Source organism: Rhea americana, unplaced genomic scaffold, assembly GCF_003343005.1.
Source record: "Rhea americana isolate MKP2758 unplaced genomic scaffold, rheAme1 scaffold_39, whole genome shotgun sequence".
Classification (NCBI taxonomy): Eukaryota; Metazoa; Chordata; class Aves; order Rheiformes; family Rheidae; genus Rhea; species Rhea americana.
The window spans coordinates 1,618,100-1,639,097 of record NW_028186523.1 but is presented as its reverse complement, the minus strand read 5'-3'; the positions used below and the strand labels follow the sequence as shown (position 1 = coordinate 1,639,097).

Here is a 20,998-nt window from a genome sequence, read left to right as displayed (position 1 = left end):
AACATGAAAAGTAAAACAAAGGTTCCTAGTCAAGGGACAGTAAAACAAGTTTATTTCTCTAGTATCCTACCTTGTAGTACCTCTGACAAGTTATAACGGAAATCCTTTGCTTTGGCTGCATGCATGGTAAAAATATAGAAACCATTATTCACATCATGAATGTGACCCAACTAAGTTTCCAACCAGAAGCTTTTCTTAAAATTAGTACAGATCAAAAATCATGTAACCATGATGTAAACACCAAAAGATCTGTATAACTGTAAAGCTCATAAAACCAGCAGTTCTAAAATTGTGTGTTGAAGCCAACAAGATCACAGATTACAGTTCTACCTAAGGACATACATCTTCCCATTTGAAACAGGAAACSTACTGTCATTTTCATCCTTGGATATTAACAAAAGTATCTTAAAACAGTCATGTTATGATATAATAGTCAATGTAATACGTTATATTCAGCTGAAAATGAGGTCATTCTACTGTTGATTCACAAGAAGATGCCTGACCAGTCATCCTTAACATAYAGTAAACATTGTCCATCAAAGGGGCAGTAAACCACATTAGCCACCCAATTTTAACCTACTGCAGCAAGTTTCTCAGAGCTTAAACTGAAACAAAGCACCTGTATTAAAAGATTCAAATGAACTACTGCATACATTTTACAAACAGATGAAAAAAATCTATCCTTGATGACTTCTAACTACTTTAGTAAATGCAGAATTTCAATAAAGCAGGTTTTCCTCTTTTCTTAGAGCTCCATTTTAACATCAGCTTAGAGTCCAGCATTAAAACATACCTTTTGAAGCACATAGCCTATTCTTATTCTTATCTTACAGGTAATCTCTAAACATRGCAGTAGTCACTTTAGCTAGCTAGTCATGTGCTGCTCTGTAGCAYCTAAACTAAAGTTTGATATTTTTATATGTTTTTTGAAATGTAAAATGGCCTCCATTTAATGCATATCACTCAAGTTATTGGAAGAACCTTAGTATATTGTATTAAGATACAAAATTCTTACCTAGAACTTCTTCATAATCTATAAGTTCAAACCAAACAACTGCAACTGATGTCCAAACTCCCAGCAAAGCAATTACCATAAACCAGGTGAAAAATGAGCTTCCAGAGAGGCCTTCTTTCTTTCCATTCTTGCTTCCTCCATGCTTAGTCTCTGTAAAAATAAGATTCACAAATACAGAAAACGGGTAAGTCAGTTGTTATAACCGAGCATATAATTAGAATTTGTTTTTTGAGTAACTTTTTCACATCACCTCTGCTACTTGCTTTTTATATTACTGTAAATTACAGTGGAGAACTCAATGATTATTTAAGTGGTAAAAGTCCCTATAATCAACCAAACACACACAAAAAAATGTAATTTGTTTTAATTAATTGGAAATACCTCCTTCTCTCTTATTACCATGTATTTATACAAAGTTTAAACATGTATTTGTGTGAACACTTCTCAGACTGCCACCAGAGGGCAATACAGTCAGCATAGTTTTGAAGAAAAGGATTTCTTCACAAGCAATGAAGAGTTTCAAAGCCAGTTACTGCAGCGAGCTAGCTCCTGAAATCCACATGAAAATTTCAACAGACTAAAAAGACTCTAAAATCTAAATGATATTAAAGGTAAGACCTAAATTCAGACCCTCTGCCAAATAAAATATCTTCTCTGGTGTTCCAAATCAAGCAGGGATCCACTGCATGCTGAGTACTTTTAGACTTTTAGTCCTTGACTTGAAATGAACAGATAAAAGGATGATACAGATACTGAATGCAAACCGCAAATTCATGTATAACAGCTCACGTGGAAAGTAAGTATATACAAAAATACAGTACTTAAAAACAAAACACTGAGGGGAAAAGAAAGGCCCCAATCTAGCATGTGGGTTGGGGGTTTCGGATCTGTACCGCTAGAGGTGGTGTRAACTGCTTGATGTAGTTTAGAGTCTTTTTAAGTAAAGAGGGATACACCTAGTAAATATATATCTTAAAAAGACATCTTCAGCCTTTCTCAGTCTGCTCTGCTGCCTCCTGATACYGACCACTGGAACGTAGGCACTAGGCCACATTTCAGGTCTACCAGCCTATTCTACTTCACTCCTTCTAAGCATTGGCCTTTGCCCAACCAGCCACATTCAGTCCCACTACTAGGACAAACTATGTCCAGTAATCCATTTCTAAGTTGCAAACAAACTGCAAAAAATAAGCATAGTGATTTACTTACTCTCTAAAGAAAGCAAAAGAAATCCCCCTGACCTATGCCATTTTGACCACAGAAGGAATTTTGTTTTTCACTCTGCAAATGATGATGATCAGATAGCCAGTTATCGGTAGAAAAACAAATGCCCTCAAATAAACATGAGTAGAGGTGGGAAATGTTAAAAGAACTTGAGCACGAGTAACAAAATAGAAATTCCAGCATTAAGTAGAAAGACAGAAGGCTGTGCCAACATGTCTAAAGCCCAGAGAAACAAATCTTTGAAGTAGTACCTATCACCAACACCTTTAAAACAATCTATAATTCATCCAAAGCTCAAAATTCACTACTACTCTTAATGTTTTACAGATAATTTCTTAAACCTTCAAAAGATCACCCAGCACTCTCAAAATTTAAACAATATGATTAGAAACAACTAATAACTATTCTGATCTCAATCACATGCATACATTTCAAAATCACTGCAGAGTAAAAATACATTTACATATGGTTACTATAGTAATTATAAATAATTATCTAACACATCTTGTTTGAGTGTTGCCTCATTTCCTCAAAGGGGCCAGAAAACAGTTGAAAACCAGTAAATTCAAGCTAGCTATTAGAGTAAATAATGCAGGCTATTTTCTTACCTATGTTGAAATATTTGAGAAAGACCTAATTGTCACGAGTATTTTCACATGATAATATGACAGTTGATTTTATCATATTAATCACWGACAATAATGTTTGATATATTTATCAATATTGGTCATAGAAAAAAAAATTCCCAGAACATCTAAGAATCAACATGATTGTACTCTAGAATAAAATGGAATGACTCTAAAAGAAGAGTAGTGTAGAAATCGATGACTTAATTTGCCAATTTCTGTAACATAAATTATAGAGAACGGCTTTTGGGTTCTGCTTTTCGATAGGATCACAGCTGTTCTAAGTTAACCTTTTATTATACTCATTGTGCTATATACTGAGTTCAGACAAAAAAAAGCTCAGCTCAGCCCTTATTGATATAATATATTAGTGAAAATATATTTCTTCAATAATGTTACTCATTACTAAAGACAAAATATCAAACATTTAATTTCTTTTCTCTTTTAAACATAATGTTTCCTTGGTACAGACCTTCCAATAACTTTTAAAGAGAAATCAAGACATCTTAAGCTTTCATCAGCATATATATATATATAATTATTTCACAATATTCTAGTTACATGTTTGTTATGTAAAGTCATGATGAGATGTCGGAAAGATGTGCAAGTCACTTGAAAATATGGGCAAAGGCAAGCAGTGCGTGATAACACCTTCAGAAATATGATCAATTGTATATATAATGTGTTTAAAACACTATTGAACTGAAAATGTTAATATTCAGAAATAAATAACTATGCTATATAAAAGAAAAACTTCACTACACCTGTGTTCCAAGTGCAGTCTATAGTTAATTAAAACTTTACACATACAAATAATATTTAACAAGAAGCTTTTAGGCTAAAGAATCAAGGATACAACTTTGTTCTGCAGTAAAATATGTATTAAAAGAGGAAAGCAGAAAAGAAAATCTTATTGGTTTTCATACATCCTCATTTACCTTACTGTTGTTGCTTTATTGCTATTGGTCTCTGAAAAAAAGGCTTTACATAGCAGAACAACAGAAAAGGAAAATGAAAAAAAAAAACCCAATTATTTAAGCAATCAAGCATAATGTCTCCATATTTTTCCACTCTAGAAAGCTGCTTCAGACAATTCCTTTAAATGTAGATTCTGCTATAAAAATATCCTTCATGGAATTTGCAAAGTTACATTTTTACGCTGTAGCTTCCTAGCTGACAGGAAAAATTATTTCAAAAGTCTTGAAATCAAGTCTACTAAGAATTTAACCACAGGAGTTTTATCAAGTAACACTTCAGTATAAGCAGAAGTTATGTAACACAGACTTCATCTATGATCTGAACAGACAACCGTACACACAGAGTCAGGACAAAAAATTGCAAGCCATTATGGAATACTGACTCTGGATTTGAACTCATTCCAGAGAGTTAATTCTAAATTCAAGTCCTTTCTCTGCACATACTGCCAGCTATGTCAAAAGTAGGTCACTTTCCATATCTGGTAAGTCTTTGCTTACACCACCAGATGTCTTTATGCAGACATCATAACATCTTAAATCATGCTGCATTCTTCAATGGCAATTTTTTTTTTCAAGACCTGTATCTCTCCCTCCCCAAACTAAGGGTCATGCACAGATAGAAAATATATGAAAAAGTTCTTCTATTTACTTTAGTTTATCTTAAAAATTCTCAGTAATTTGGTATACTTCAAAAATAACTTCTAAGTTAGATATTCACATGCAAAATAAAAATGTATCTTATTTTAATATGTGTTACTGAGACAAAAACTAAGTTGCAATTTACCACCTGCCATAAGCCCATGAAATACCACTACCTCAGAAATCATTTAATCAAAGAAAACAGAGGCAGCCTGTGACGCAGACTACAACAGTTAACTAAACAACATACCACAGTAAGCTAGTTGTTTTACCAATTACAAAGACAGACATAGTTAATATATGCAACTATGTACTTTTCATTTGTTCACCAAGAGGTTAGAATTATACCTGTGTCGTCAGCCATAACATTAACGCTTGATTTCCATAGATAAAATGAGTGTACTGGTATCCAAAAATCAGTGTCGAAGGTGGAATAAGAAATGATTTATCTTCAGTCTAGTCTTGCAACAGGAGCAAAAAGGTTTCCTAAAGCTAGCTCAGCTGGAACCTGAAACTGGACCTAACTGAAAATTCTCCTCCAAATCTATTTTTAGAGCAGTCACTCTCATGAGCCAAATGCTTTTCAGAAYGCATATGGCAATCTAGTGCCGCTCACGCTCGCTCACTCCTCTTAACAGAGCATGCTGGGTAGTGGACTCTTTCTCCTCCCCTTTATCTTTAAACACTAAACATAGCAGCGAAATGAACCCGAACAAATTGTAGCGCAGGATTTTTGCCTCACTGCCTGAGTTCTAAAACTCAAACAGCCTGAGTTATGCTGACACTAAACCCGTCAGCATAAACTGAATCACGAGCCTGGACACAAAGCTTGTCTCACTGCATTTGTTAAGTTGGCCCTTAGCCAGGAAACTTATTGGCACTGCCCTACCAGGCTTCCCTAGGATGCTGTATACACCGCTTGTTTGAAATTTGTTAACTACWTTAGCAATAAAAGACAGCTAATTTCAAGGAATATATTTTTGAGTTTTCCTAGAGTTACGTGAAATGGATTACATGCATTCTTACCACAGGATTTCCCCCAGTATACCCAAGTTTGCCCAGTAGACCCAAAGGAGAGTTACTGACAATTTTGCCAAAGCAAACCAGAACGTAGCCTACTTCGTAGTGCTGTATACTACAAGCCGTAAAGGTAGAACAAGCAAAAGTTCTACTGTTTATTTGTTAAAAGAAGCAGTGGGRTTTATTTTGCTTTGTTTCCTGCCTTTCCAAATATGGTTTTAACACTAACTCRTATCACCCCTGCTTTAAATTCTGATATGTATGCTGCCTTTACCATTAAAGCTAAAATAAATGATTAACGATCATCATACTCTCCTTTCTTAACAGATAGAAAAGGAGGGGGGGGGAACTCACAATAATACACTATTCAACATTTTTACATCTTATATTTCAGCAAACTATTTTTTTCCACTGCCTTTCAATCAAAAGTCAACTCCTTTTTTTCCCTTTACAAACATGAACTCATTAACAGTAGTCCTGATGAAAGCTTTAGTACTTGGCACTCAACCCTTCCTTCCATAAATACACACCCTCTTTAAAATAACATAGCCACCAGGTAGATGGAGAAAACAGTAACACCTTACACCTACTTTGAAAAACAACATAGACTTCAAACAGTTTCAGGATCTAGGAACTAGTCACAAAATACAAATCCCAATAGCTCAGAGAAGAATAAAAGTAGGAAATAATCCTCAAACAAGTTTAAGACTTGTCTAACGGATGTAAAGAAACTAAGGGTGTTTGATTCTATAATCAGTGAAAGTTTCAACTATTCTTTAAAACCTCTTGAATACATGGAAGAGAACAGATGTTTTAAGAAAGAGTTCATAACTAGCATGTTTCAGCAACATACCTAAGGCACAACTGATTTATMATAAAATAGAAGGAAAATCTGAACAATGGGGAAAAATCACCAAATACATGGAAAAAGCAACAGCTTGTTAAGGGGAACCATTTATATGCAATAGACTACACATTATTGTAATTTAAAATTGATATTGTTTTGACAGATACATATCAGGCAATTTGTTGCAACTTCATTTTGGCTACATCTACATTTGCAGATACTGCATCTTAATACAAGCTGACTCAGAGAGCAAGCAATCGATGCTGAAAACTTATTTCTGGCAGTTTACTTCAACCTAACTTTAGCGTGGCTGAATGTCCATAAACAGTTGAAGTGTATCTTTCCACTTGTTTCATTTCATTCAGAACTAACTCAATATACTCCAAGCCCACTCCACAAAGAAGAAAAGCAGAATTAGTGGAGACAGTTAAGAAATTCATTTCAAATCTGCACTCTGGATCTGAACTCACTAACACACATATATAAATAAGTAAAATAAAATTCAAGATTGGGATTATCTAATAGGACAGGTGTCTCATGAGATGTCTATAGTGTTCAAATGCTTTGACTACTGACTTAGTTGTTGGTTCTTTGTATAACTCAAATTACTCCAATGATCCTCAAAATTAGTATTATTCACATTACTTGTGTAGATTTTTGTGTTTGCAAAATATTTTCAAGTAGATTGTTATAAAAACAGACTCCATGATACTTAATTTTATTTCAGAAAAGCACAATTAAGATTTCAAAAACAGCAGAAGTCAATTCTACCTGTATATCACTAGTAAAGTACAAGCAAAGATGCTCAGACCAAAAGACAACAGCTACAAACACAAAAATAAAAGCAGGCCTCAAAGTACCAAGGTAAGCTGTTCTAAYGTACATTATTTCTCAGAAAGCTGTATTAAGAAGTGATACAGAAGCAATCATAGGTTGTCACATGAAGAAAAGACTGCATACCAGCATGGAGTTACCAAAATTTAGAAAAACACAGTAAAAAGAAAAATAACAAAGCTCTAAACTAAGTAGAAAAATATCTAAAAATAGGGCTTCASCAGTAAAAACTATATGGCATTTAGCCAATAGGTAAATTATAGAGTAAGTTTGTTTGAAAAGCAAAATGCAGAATTATATAAAATAAACRTAGAAAAAAATTAAAAGAACTAAAATAAGTTTTACTGAAACTGTCCTACATTAATAATGCTGAATTAGCAGCATCAGAAAGGTAGAAAACACTCTCTTATGGCCCCAAGTTGCTAAAATTGTGTCAAATGATCTTTTTAAATATTATGAACAGATAAAAACAACAAACAAACAAATAAAATTGTAGSCAAATATATTGCTCATTTTTTTCAYGAGGGTTTTTTGAAGGAGGTCAGTAACAAATATTTTGACTAAAATATCTACTAAAGGGAAGCTGAGAATAGTCTCTGTTGAGATTGTTCTCTGTCTCTGTAGAGATTCTGTTTTTCCCTGTCCTATTAAAAGAACTGCTATTTTTTTCCTTAGTAACACAGCCTTGTTTTTAATCTTCTGATTGGAGAATGCATCTGAAACATGACAAAATGATAATCCTTCCTAGCATGAGAAAAGCTATACATTAAAAAAAAAAAAAAAAAAAAATTAAAAAAAAAAAAAAAAAAAAAAAAAAAAAAAAAAAAAAAAAAAAAAAAAAAGTATGGACATACATATTTTTTGTAAATATTTTTATTTTAAAGCTTAGACTCATAAAGCAGTATTTTGGACTGCTCCATTCAGAGAACAGCACATCTGAAGATCTGAAGTGCTACACTGAGGCAAAATAGACCTTCATCTTCAATTTTCACTCAGGGGACCAAAGGTGAAATAATATACTTTTAATGGTAAAATCTAAGGTTGAATGTGCTTTTACTAAATATATTTCAGCAAGTTGGAGAAGGATTGATGGTTTTACTCTGGTTACTTTACAGATAGAAAGAAGATATTTACTAAAATGTTGATGGTTTCACTTAGAAAGTATACCAGTCTTAAATTTCCACAAATATCCATACTTAGAGTTCAGTTTTAATATGTTGAAAGTTTTACAAAAAATGACAGCAAAGTCTTTACAGATAAGCTCTAACATTTATGGTAAGTTTATTTTCAATAAATGAAATATAAATTCTTTGTGATACAAGATATTTTTTTTTTCATGGTATCTAAGAAATCTCCTCAGCATTGCAAGCTTAACAAGAAATCAGGAAAAAAAACTTTGTTTTACAGGTTTCTCACAAAAAATTGTAGATTTCTATGTTGTAATTTTTTAAATCTAGCTTATATGATTACAAACATATCTGTGCAGATTACCCAAGGATTTTAATAAGCTAAATTAAAAATTGGTTAAGAACAGAGAAATGTATTGAAAAGAAAGAGGTATGGTTCAGAGAAAACACAGAGACCAAGACCTAAAGCTGAAATAACGAATTAGCCAACTGAATAGCAATTTTGCCCYTCCTACTCCAACTGACACAGAATAATGAAAAGTTCCTCAAACAATTATAATCAATGCTCATATACATCTTAAGGACCTGGATTTTCAATCCTTGTAAGACTTTTAATAATAAAATATCTTATTATAAGAATATTCAAAGAAAAACACAAATACTGAAAAAGGAGCAAAGTCATAAATTCAGGGTTCAACAAATCAGCAAGCTGATCAGGCCTTGGGAGGCCAAGAAAAAAAAAAAAAAAAAAAAAAAAGATGTATCAAAGTACATAAAAGACTAGAATCATAAGTGCCCTACCAAACTTCAGCGAAGCTCCTCGCTTCAGTTCAAAGTGACTTCACTGAACCATCTCCTATAATTCAGCAGTTAACCAGGATATAAAAGATCAAAGATTCAGTTCTTTCTTCCACACTGGTGAAGTGTTTGAATTCCTTCAGGTCATTCTAAAAAAAGTTACTAAGTATACCTCAGGATATAAGAACAAAGTTGTCCCAGTCCTTTCTGATGAAGCTGTCCTCTCCTGCACAGTTAAATATCAGCTGGCGGACAGTTTGTAAGAGAAGAGCTTTGTAGAACAGGGACTAAAGCCTGGGTCGTTCCCTCCTTTCTTGTTACTCCAGATATAACTGGCTTGGCATCATGCTCACTCTTAGCAGGCTGAATCACTCTTTCACGTTGGACTGGAACATTTTCAACAACAGTTAAGATGTATACACTCTCATTCAAGTATGTCCCATAAATAGCATTTGTAACACTGAAAGTCAACCAAAGAAGAAAATGGAATTAAATCTTTTTCTCCCCTACCACRAGTGAGAGCTTCTATTGCACAGAAGGAAGAAACTACTCCCAAGCTCTGTTCTATGCAGAATTAGATCTGTAATCCTGATATCAGAAAAATATGCTTCAAGTAAAATAAAGATGCACCTTATATTTTTCTTTTCCTTCTCATATTGAGTGTAAGTATGAAGGGGGCCAACAGTTTCAGCACTGTGTAAACTAATATTTCTCTTTATGTGAGAAAAAATTTCAGGCAAGTAAATGATAACATCCAATCACCTCCAGGATCAGATAGCCCTGGATGCACATKTGGGATGCTAAACATATACACTTTCACCTCTTTCGGCACATGAGTATCCCGCTCCTGTAAAAGTCTCAAATCATATTCATCTATTATTTTGCATGCTTTATTTCTGCCCTGTATACAAATGCAAGAGTAGACACAGCTGAAGAGAGACAGGGCATCCAGATTAGGATAAACTAGAAGGATAGAAGAAGAAAGAGAGACATGAAACAACAGTTACGGATAAACAATGGGCATTACTAGTTTGTAACAGCAACTTTAGAATCAACCTCAAAACGGACAACGTTGTTTGCAAACACCTATCAGGAAATACTTTTGACTGAACAGCTGAGAGTCTACTCAGAAGCAGAAACCAAACTTTTTTTTTATGTTACATTAACACAAAAAAGTGCAGGTACAACAGAACAAAGGAAGAATCCAATGATCRAAAGTTTAAATAGGATTTAAAGAGAGACGGACAATCCTTTTAAAAACTCAGTCCACTTCTGAATATAAGCCATTACAGTTAGAAGTACTTTTTAGTCTATAGTTATTTTTCTAGCTCACAAGAAGTATCACAATATTTAGACTAATCATTTAGTTGCAAACTAAGATGATTTAATTACCAAGAAATGGTAATCATTTCTTCTTCAGAAAAAAAAATCAAATATAAAACAAGATTACTATTACCTTCTGGTTGACTGAAGTCAAGCCTCATTCTTAGCTTTTTTTTAAAAAAAAAAAAAAAAWATCATCCTGACTACAGATAGTGAGCAAATCCTGAATGTTTTACATTTAAGTGATTTCTTCTAAATACACAAATCAGAAAATTCACTCGGAAAGAAAGAAACATAAGAAAGATTAGCTTTTTTTTTTTTTTTTTTTTTAATAACAAAAGATTTTTGTCAAGAGGCAAGTAGTCATTAAAGACAAAAAGTAACCTAGTGCAAATTATATCAAATGATGTTGTACAGTTTCATAAGACCTGTTGAAGAAACTTTATTTAAATTTTGCATAAGAGTGAATTCTACTTGCAGTAATAGCTCCGTACTTTTCAACGGGATTTGGAGAGACCAGTTGCCTGCCACCATAAAAGCTGCTGCTGTTAACATTTTCCTTTAGAGTTCTATTCATCCAAGCATAACTGCCGAAGTCATAGGAGGTAAAAATAAATGTAGAGATACATATTAATAAGAAAAAAAAGACTGATTGTGCACCTGCTTCCTTTCTAAAAATGCTAGAAAGATTAACAGTTTTAAAACCTAGATAAATGTTGTTCAAGCCATGTGACATTTCTTTTTCTTTTTGGCATTCAGACAACTACACTTTTTTTGGAACACTTCTTCAATCAAGATACAGTGTAAGGAAAAATACATACGCATGCACACACTCTTTAAGTGACCAATGATAATACTGCTTACCACTTGAAAGATTCTACAGTAGCTATCAACAAGGAGTCATTTAAAGGAATATTAATACACACTTACCATGCCAGCAATTTGGATTACTTATTCCTTTTAAYATTCACAAATGTTCAAAATTATGACATGTTACAGATAGTACAATAACAGGCTTAGAGAGTTAAAACTTTAGGAAAAAAACTCTACTGCAATGGCAGAATAAAAATATTTTGTGTTATCTCTCTACATAACCTAGACAGATTTGAATGCAAAAGTAAACCTTCCTACATGCTGTGATATTTTCCATAAAGATGTAAGGAATTTTCTCAGGTTTTGTTTTCATACATACATACACACACACCTAATACAATTAATGTCCAAAATTGAAATTAGAACTTTTGCCTTCTAATCTTGCTGTATTCAAACTTAGTTTTCAGATACCTTCCTACTCTCTCTTCCTCTTTCCTGTCCCACCACTCCCCTCATTCTAACTTCTAGATCATAAAGACCAAGCCAAAAAATGGAAGGGTAAGGCTTCAAGAGTAAGGCCTTACAAGCTTAAGAAGAAATTTTAGCTAGTCTCTTGATACAAAGTCAACATATCTGAGCATTATTTATACCATTGATCAGGAGATAAAATTAAGTCATCTTCAAAATTAAAAACAGATTAAAAGATTCTTAATGTCTGCTATTTTGCCTATTCAGGTCTTTTCCACATAAAAATTAAGAAAACTTAAAATTACACAGTCTACCTATCTTGTGTTTGTATGACTGAATGTAGCCAATCTTTCCACATAATTATTATATTAATTAAATATCTGGTTGTATTAAGACCATAGTAGAGTGCAGGAAAGGTAATGTGCAGAGGAAATAAAAGAAATATTTAAGTATAAATATGTAAACTCTGCTGGTAGTGCCCTTTAAAAAAGTTTATATTATATAAAGTTTGAAATTCTCAATTCTGCATATAGCATGCTGGCATTAATTTTAGAGTATTTTTTTCCTTGCTCCATTTTCCTATTCTGTAATGTGGGTCACAGAAATACATTTCAATAGCAAGTCCCAAAATTAAGCCACAGAGGAAAGAAACCAGGTGATATAGTTTCACTTCTCAATTTTTCTCATGGTCAAAGGAATTTCAAATATAACCAAATGAAATTCTGGCTGACAAACAAGTACATACAACTCTGCTATTCACTGACTTCTGCTCACAGAAAAATACAGAATGCCTTAGAATTCTTTTTAATGACTAAAACTTGTCAATTTTTAATTGAGATACCAAATCAATTTAATTAGTTCTTTGGAGGTGCTATGCATCTGCAGTTCCTACAGAGTTCAAAAGAACTTGCAGGTGTCTCATACAGTTAATCATCATGTAGTTTTGGATCTATATATAGTTTTAAAAATATGTTGTTAGAAGATCTCAATTGCAGGACTATTCCCTTTTTCACAACTTTTTCAAAAAAAAAGATATTGTTTCTTCCACTTACTATGGCAGAAGTACTTACACAGTTACAAATTCCTGTCTAAAACATTTTTATAACATTATAAAAAAAAAAGAAAACAAGGATGAACTGAGATATGATACATTAGTAATTAACTGCTGATTACCAATTAATCATAATCTCAGCAAATAAAATGTTAAACAAGAAAACTGCTACTCAATAGTTATAAAAACCCTAGTTATAAACTATTTTATAAAAAAAAGCAAACAACTCTACAGCATTTATTACACTGGGTAAGTACATTCATGGTAACAGTACAACTGCATATGAATGAAAGACAAAAGGTTTAAGCAAAACTGAATCACACTCATACTACAGTYTGTCTAAACTCAATACATGCATATCCACATACTTCAATTCTAGTGTTTTTTAAAGAAGTTTATAATAGAGTTATGATTTTTCACTTCAAAGCACATCCCAAAAAACTTTTCCATGCAAAGAGCTATAGCCCATAGGATGCAGTTAGGAAAAATATTGCTGCAGGCTATCACACAGGTTACCAGTTTGTCATCTTCATCAGGAAAGAACCACTTGGGGTGAATCAGAACTTCATTGCACAAGTTCTCTACAATGAAGAATTGACATAAAAATTAGGACAGGAACAGTTTTTACATGTTTCAAAGTGATTCAGAAAGGTTCAGCTAAAAATGATTTTTTTTTCTTTTCATACAGATGACCAGTAAAGGTGGTATAAGTTTAAAGAAAGAGCAATATAGAAATCTCGCTCCTTTATGCACTTTCTAATTAAGAATATGCTYACCATTTGCTTTTTAGTGCTAACAATTTTGTTGTCTTTACTACAGCACATAACATCCAGCAATCACGTTAGCAGATCCAACCAAATTCTTCACCTTTCTCATTCATGCCACTGCTCCACAATGACAAAATTGAACATAAAATTGCAGGTTCAACTTTGCCCTCTCCCGGTGCCCAGCCATTCATTATCATCTCTCCCCTTCTGCCCAAACCACTTTTCATAAAGCTGTGCACTGAACCAGACTGGGAAAAAACGGAAAGTCAACTTGCAGCTTGATCAGTTCCCTTATTTGGCTCATCTGGTACCTCTGCAGCTGGTAGTGCAAGCACAAAGAAGAGATTTGAAAGGAGGAAGACTATAACGCAACCTCACMCTAGATTGAGCTGAGTGTGTAACTACAGGACTTAACCCCCAACAGATTCAACTCCATCATCCCAATACGATACACGTCCAGTATATGAGCTGATTCTAGCTACCGGCCCTGACAGGGAATTTATTCTGAACACGTAAAAAYTAAAATCTGAAAGTTGCCTATGTGCTTCACCCTGATTCAACACTCAATGCCTCACTAACGGCAAAATGAACAGAAAACTTATACACAGGCAGTCTTTGCTGATTTTAATAGTTATAATGTCAACAACATTTCACAAATTACACCGATGCATATTCCACATTCATGAGCAGATTTTAATGTCACTCTAAGATTAAATCCATTTTTGCCAGGAGAGAGTACATGAGGAAAAAATACCCTGCATTTTTTGCTTCACACAAAGAAATCAGCACAACTACTCTAGAGATTCAAAGTGCAATGCACATATTTTTGATTAAAGTATTATGCATATGATTGGAAAACAAGCAGGTTCTAAACAAGAAGTCCAAGATGCTACACTRCATGCTGAAAACACTAGTAATCTGTATACTATATAGTACAACTCAGATTAACAATCATCTGCTTTCCTATGCCCCTTTTTCTACTAGGGATGGCTTTTTGCAGATAAACTTGTAGTTTTGACTCGCTTTGTCCTGGTACGCTTAAGAATCAATCCTGAAGACTCAAAGCAGTGTGCAAAGGTGAAGTGCTTTCTCTATCTTCTCGAGAGAAAAAGAATAAGAGAAATGCAAATATCAGACAGTATGAAAGTGCGTGTCATAACAGCATATACGATGTTCAAATTGATTCTTTTTCCTTGCAGAGTTCTTAYTGGTCATTTGACTGGGAGCCATTTACTTTACTATTCAACAGCTAATAGCATATAGAAAATTTCATATAGATAGACCTAAAAGTTGTCTTTTCAACATTCAGTGCTCATTTGATTCAAGCTCTGGACAAACGAATGAAGAGGTATATCAAGGACTCACTATTCCAATGCAAAGCTGCTTTTCCATGCAGAGACCTTATATGGAAAGCAATAATCAAAACAGAATTTCTTAGGAATAGCTAACTGTTTCAGCAATCTTAAGAATGTTATTAACATCACTTTCATTTAATCCAAGATAAGAAAATTGATCTGTATGACAAGAGTTACTGCCTCTAAAAAACACTTAAAAAGAAGAAGAAGAAAAAWAAAAGAAAGCAGGAACAGCAAAGTGGTCAGTCATTTCACCGATTGCCTTGTTGCAATATACCATGTAAATTACAAATCTCCACAGAAGTGGTACTGTTAACTAGAAAGAGCATTAATATCAGCATAAAACTGTCTTTGGAAAAGGAGATCAAGTCAACGTAAATGCATATAAGAAAAAAACTAAAGAAGTTAAAGATCAAAAAACGATTGAGAAGGGATTAGATTAAGAGACCTCAGAAAGTCTAAAGGATGAGTTAAACAAGTTAAGTGCTTGGCAATACACATGCCTTTTGGAGATATAAGGAAATTACATGGTTGAAATGGGAAAAAGTGAAACCAAATATGTTCTGGGATCTTGCAAAAAATAATTGGGTATGTCAGAATCTCAATCACTATTATGGAGATTAAGGAAAAATTATCCAAGCAACAGTAGAATTATCTGACTTCAAGCTGTGTAATGCACAGCTTCAGAAGCAACGCAGGTAGGTAAAATAACTTTACACAACTACACTTTTTTGTAAATATGTTCTCACTCTACTAGCTAGAGGAATTTAGGCAGTTTGGACTGGTGATGCCTCATGTAGGAAATGAGATTTCATACAGAGCCTAGATTAGTGGAGAACTAGTCTCCCAACTGCGATTTCTAGTTGTTATCACAAAAAGCTCAATAAAATCCTTCTGCAAATAATATAAACTTTCCCTGTTTCAGAACAGCTGACAGAACCTAAAGCATGAGTCAGAAAGATGCTCCTTGGTTCTCAGTTGCTATCAAAACTGCCACAAGGAACAACTTCTCACCTTTTTCTTGAGACACCTCTAAACAGCCACTATAGTAACTTGAAACTAAAACCATGGTAAAGGAACTAAGCTTAGGAAGCATCTGGAAGATATCTGAAAAGGATTCAAGGACTTCTTTTTAAATATACATACGTACATATATATGTATTTATTTATAAAATAAATATATATATAAAATAATAAATATATACACACACACTCATTTATATGTTTGTGTGCACCTATATGATTCACGTTTCTGTTCAAACATTCAGCAGGCCTGCTACAAGTAAATACATTCTACAAACTGTCTAAAGAGACAAAAAGCATAAAACTCTTAATAAGCCATTATCTAAGCAATGTATCAGACATCTGAAATTGCTTTTTCAGTTTTGAAGTCAAACAAAGCTCCTTCCATTCAAGTGCATCATCAGCACTACTAAGAAAATAATAGCAAGAATTGTACATAATTCTCTGTATAATTGTTTACTTGATTTTAAGTCCTCACTGGCATAGTATAAAATGAATGACACTCACACAGAAACATGAAGACAGATGTCTAACCATTAGCACTCTCACTGCTGCAAGCTATCATGTCTTAAAAACTCATTTATATTTTTAATCCATCTGTATTTTACAAGCAGTTAGGCTGCTAACCCTTACTCTTACTGGAAGAGCACTCATCTGCGAATGCTTAGAACATTTCCAAATTTCCTGCCTCATGAAAGTTATTCATGACCAGCTTATACACATTTGTTCCTATACCAAAACTGTCCTTCACATTATGAAGTTTTAAGTAATATCCAACGCAAGTATCTAAYACTTCATTTAGCTGTCTGAAACTCATTTTCTTCCTTTTAAGAAGTCATAGTTTTTACAATGGGTTCCGTAGGCTAGTGACAGGAAGTCAGACTTTCCGGTAAAGATACTAATGAACTTTCCTGCTCTAAGTACTCCAAAACTATCAAATTTTGACCTAGTTTTTGCCTCTGTACTCCAGATTAAATCACTGGTACATACACAGAATTTTGTAAATGCCACTTTCAAAGAGACTTCCACTATTAACAGTACAAAGCTCAAACGCAAAGAGATTTTTGTACTGGGACTGTCTTAGACTAGGAGAGTTTTTAATATACAACTTTTTAAAGTAAAAAGTAGAGTTCTATTTCTAAAGGATGTCCAATTCTACTTCTGTCATTTCAGTGAATCTTAAAAGAGCTATATAAACACTACAATTAGTACCAGTTCAGATTTGTTCTATTTGTAAGATTAACATCAATATGTTCTAATGTGGATACCTAGAAGCAGGTTACTAAATTTAGATTCAGGCACTTCCTTAGGTGCTGAGATTTTCAGATGCACTGTCATCTTCAGTGATTTCACAGTCATGAGTAACGCTTTGGCAAAAACCCAAGTCTTCCCCAACGAACTGCTGTAAAAGTGGATACTACAATACTATCAGGAACAGCCTCAAACTTGAAGTTTGCATGCTTCAAAATTATGTCCTCATCTTATGTTCGCACCTCTCAACTGTGGAGTGCCTAYTGGCTGCTGTGAAAACTCTGCTCCTCTACTTATTCTTTATTCACATAGGAATCATCATCCATTACATCCTTCTGCAGCTGCATGGTATTCTTGAGCAACTATGAAAATAGTATCAGCTTCATGCCATAATTTCTACAGCAGTTCAAGGGATTTTAAATAGCAGTAGCTGAAACTAACAAAATATTGGTCTTAATTTACTAGCTTACATCTTGGGATTGTACCCAGCACTTAAGACTTACAGTTTTATACCTCTCTATGTAACAATAAATAATGCATCTCCTGTATAACTACACAAACTAGGTATCTAAATACRAAGAGACAAGATTTTGTTCATGCAGAATATAAAAAGCTATATAATGCTACATATTTAGCACGATAATGCTACATATTTAGTCATGATATGCTACATATTTAGTCAGAGACTTAGATTCCTGATAAATTAACTTTCAAATGCTGATCAACCTTTGAAGTAATACTTTAAATGTTATAGTCAGTACAAYGTTTGAATCATCTGCAGTATTCAAGAATGTATTAAGAACATGCATCCCTCGCACAATTTTATGGAAAATTCATAATGGCATGCTGCTTCATACTTGATCATGACCATTTGCCTCATGAATATCAAAGAGTACCCTTAATCCAGGAATACAGACTCTACAGCATATGTCAATAAGGATTTTATTAAAAAAAAAAAAAAAAACTTCTCTGAACCATTGTAGTATCTCCTCTGAACTCCTCTCATGTGAGAATGAAGTCAAAAATTCAAAAATATTTGAAATCTTTCTCTTTCAATTCATCATATGATTAGTAAATTAATCCTATATCRTTCATCATTTCATTAGCATCATCATCCATATTATTGCTATATTGAAAGAGCAACAATAGATACTACTTCAGGGTCATCAGAACTCGTCATTGCTGCGGCTCTGCAAATCAAGCTCAAAAACAAGTAAATTTTAATGAGAAAGCATTCTAACTTTTGTTAGGATTATTTCCTTTAATTACAGTAGTATGCATGACTATGCAATGACTTCTATATGCATATACTTTCCTGTCATTAAAGTATATGCTGCTATTCTTTAAAAAAAAAAAGTACATATAAAGCTTTCCATACCTAAATTATCAACATATATTAGTTTATTAATAGTCAGATTTGCCAAACTGTTCATTATTTGGTTGGGGGGAGGGGAAGGAGGGATAACCAGCACAAAATCCCTTTGCATTTTTCCAAGATTACTCCTACATGCTTCTGCACTTGACTATCAAGTTAGAATACCATCGAGTTAGATACTACATCTATGACAGAGCAAATAAACTTAGACCAGAATATGTCCCAGCATCCAAGTTCAAACACATAAATAACAACTACTTCACTAGCATCAGAGATACCGGGCATCCAGGTTCTACTCCAGGCTTCTGGAAGAAAAGATCAGAGYGCACTACCCTGCAGACCTGAGATACCTACAGCTGTCTGAGATACTCTCGGGGTGACAACTCTGCCCATGACTCATCCTAACCGTTTTGGGGGGAGTTTTGGAGTGCTGCGCCTCCAACTCCTCGGCCAAACCACCTAAATTCCCGAAAAGGGGGACGGCCGAAATCCGAGTAGCAGATCTAAACCATCTGTTCCCGCTTCGCGCTGCCTCCAGGAGCTGACACGCAGCGCCCGGGGAAGGCCGAGGGCGCGCGGGGCCGCCGGAGCCCCCCAACCCGGCCCGGCCTCTCCTCCTCTTCCTCCCGGGCGGCCGCCCCCTCGCAGGCCCGGCCGAGCTGCCGCAGCCGCAGCATCCCTCGCCACGCAGGCGAGACTTCATCGCGTGGAGAGGGCAAGCGAAGGTGGGTAGGGCCGGCATCGACCCCGCTCCCGCTCCCCGTACAGACCCCCCCCCAGCCCCCTCCCGGCCGGCCGCCGGTAGCGGCTCCTCGGCCTGGCGCCGCCCTTCCCCGCGGCGCTGCCCTACTTCGTGGCGGAAGCCCCCTCCCCGTCCCGTCCCGGCTCGGCCCGGGAAGCTCCCCGCGAGGCTACGGCCCCCTTCCCCCTCCTCACGGCGCTGCTCACCTCTCTTGGAGCCGGGGCTGGGGTTGCTCCCGGCGCCTTTGGGGCCCTTGCGCGAGGCCATGGCACCTCCTGTCAGGCAGCGAGAGGTGGCGGTTGCGCGCGCGCGGCGGGGGCGGGGCGGGGCGAGCGGGGCCACGGCGAGGATGAGTCAGTAACGGCCGCCGCCGCCGCCGCTACCTGCGTGCTCCGTGCGGGAGAGCGCTGCGGCCGCCGCCAGCGCCCGCTCCGCCCGCCCTCCGCCGGCGCCACCCAATCGCTGAGCGCCCGCGGCAAGGAGGCGGGGCGCCGCTCGCCTCCGATTGGCGGCGGCGGCGGGCGGGGGAGGGGGCGGTGCTCGGCGGCGGGTGCGCGTGTCCGCCACGCTCGCCTCGCCGGCGGCTTTGAACGTGGCAACATGGAAGCGAGCGGGGGCGTCTCGCGAGCGTTCGGCCGCGCCGCGCCGCGCCGGGCTGCGGCGCGCGCGCGCGCTCCGCGGTGGGGGAGGGGCCAGCGCGTGCCGCTGAGGCGCGCGCGCAGCTTGGGAGGTGCCGCCCTCCGCGGCGGTCTCGCCGCCGTTCAGCAGGGAGCTGGATCGCGCCGTGTGTCCCCCAGCGCACACGCTCTGGGGGGCCTGGACGGGCGGCGCAGGCAAGGCGCGGCGGCTCATGGCCCTTTAGTCCTCGCCGCGCGTGGGCGCGCGGGTGACCGGCCGTTAGGGCGCGCCGTTGCGGCCTCGGTGTCTTGGCTGTGAGGGAAGRGGAAGAGCGCGGGTGCCGAGGGGGGAAGGCTTTCTCGCTGCTCGCGTATGTGGTATCTGGGAGCCCCTTGGGCGGCGGCCTAATACTTAAGCGTTTGAGACTCTGCTTAAAACATCTTGTCCTGTTTCTTAATCTGTCTCCACTTTGTTCAAATGTTAGTAATTTAGCCATGCCCAGTTTAGGCAAAATAGCTTAACTTTCAAATAGCCCCTTTTCAACCAACATGGTGAGACTGTTTAAAGTATGTTGCATTAACAGATAAATCCTCAAAAAAGCTTTTCAAATCTAAAAATATTTCAAATAAGMTGTAACAAAATCGTTGGCTTAAAAAAAAATCTGAATTCTTCCTGTTACTCAGTGGTCTGTGATGCAACTTACTTAGGTAGCAGTGTGGYGTAACAGCCACACTTAGGTTAAAATACTTTTTTRAACAGTAACAACCACTRAAAAGCCCACTTTTGCGTCCTGAAYGAAACTGTAGTCTTTCAGATAAAAATAAACAATGTTGAAAATTAGAGCTTTTGAAAACAAACGTGGGAGAATACTTTTCCCCAAACTGTTTGGTTTTGAACTGACTAACTCRATGAATCTAACTGAAAGTAATCATTTACTGAAGAGCATTAGGAAGTAGTTTTTAAGGAGATTTGAACTCAAATAAGTAACAGGATGGCAATGCTGGTACTATARCCAGAAAAGTTAAAAGCAGCTTTTTCTATGAACATCAGAACTAACAAAGCTTACTTCTTGGTAACTGCTTCTCATGTGAATTAACTGATATCC

General features: G+C 36.4%; 1 protein-coding gene across 10 annotated transcripts in view; it reads right to left on the bottom strand.

The window, feature by feature from the left end:
- Positions 1–19,710, bottom strand: part of ASPH (aspartate beta-hydroxylase) — a 118,060-nt gene extending 98,350 nt beyond the window's left edge. For 7 of the 10 annotated variants that reach the window (XM_085313542.1, XM_085313543.1, XM_085313545.1 and 4 more), the window contains exons 1-2: positions 19,482–19,710; positions 1,016–1,165 (exon numbers count right to left, since the gene is read on the bottom strand). In XM_085313542.1, coding sequence (XP_085169668.1) covers positions 1,016–1,165; positions 19,482–19,542 — 211 coding nt within the window. In that variant the 5' untranslated portion in view covers positions 19,543–19,710. Of the gene's footprint in view, positions 1–70; positions 116–1,015; positions 1,166–4,829; positions 5,091–19,481 lie in introns of those variants that run through there. The other 3 variants (XM_085313552.1, XM_085313547.1, XM_085313551.1) reach the window with 3 other exon arrangements.
- Positions 19,711–20,998: the final 1,288 nt, after the last annotated feature.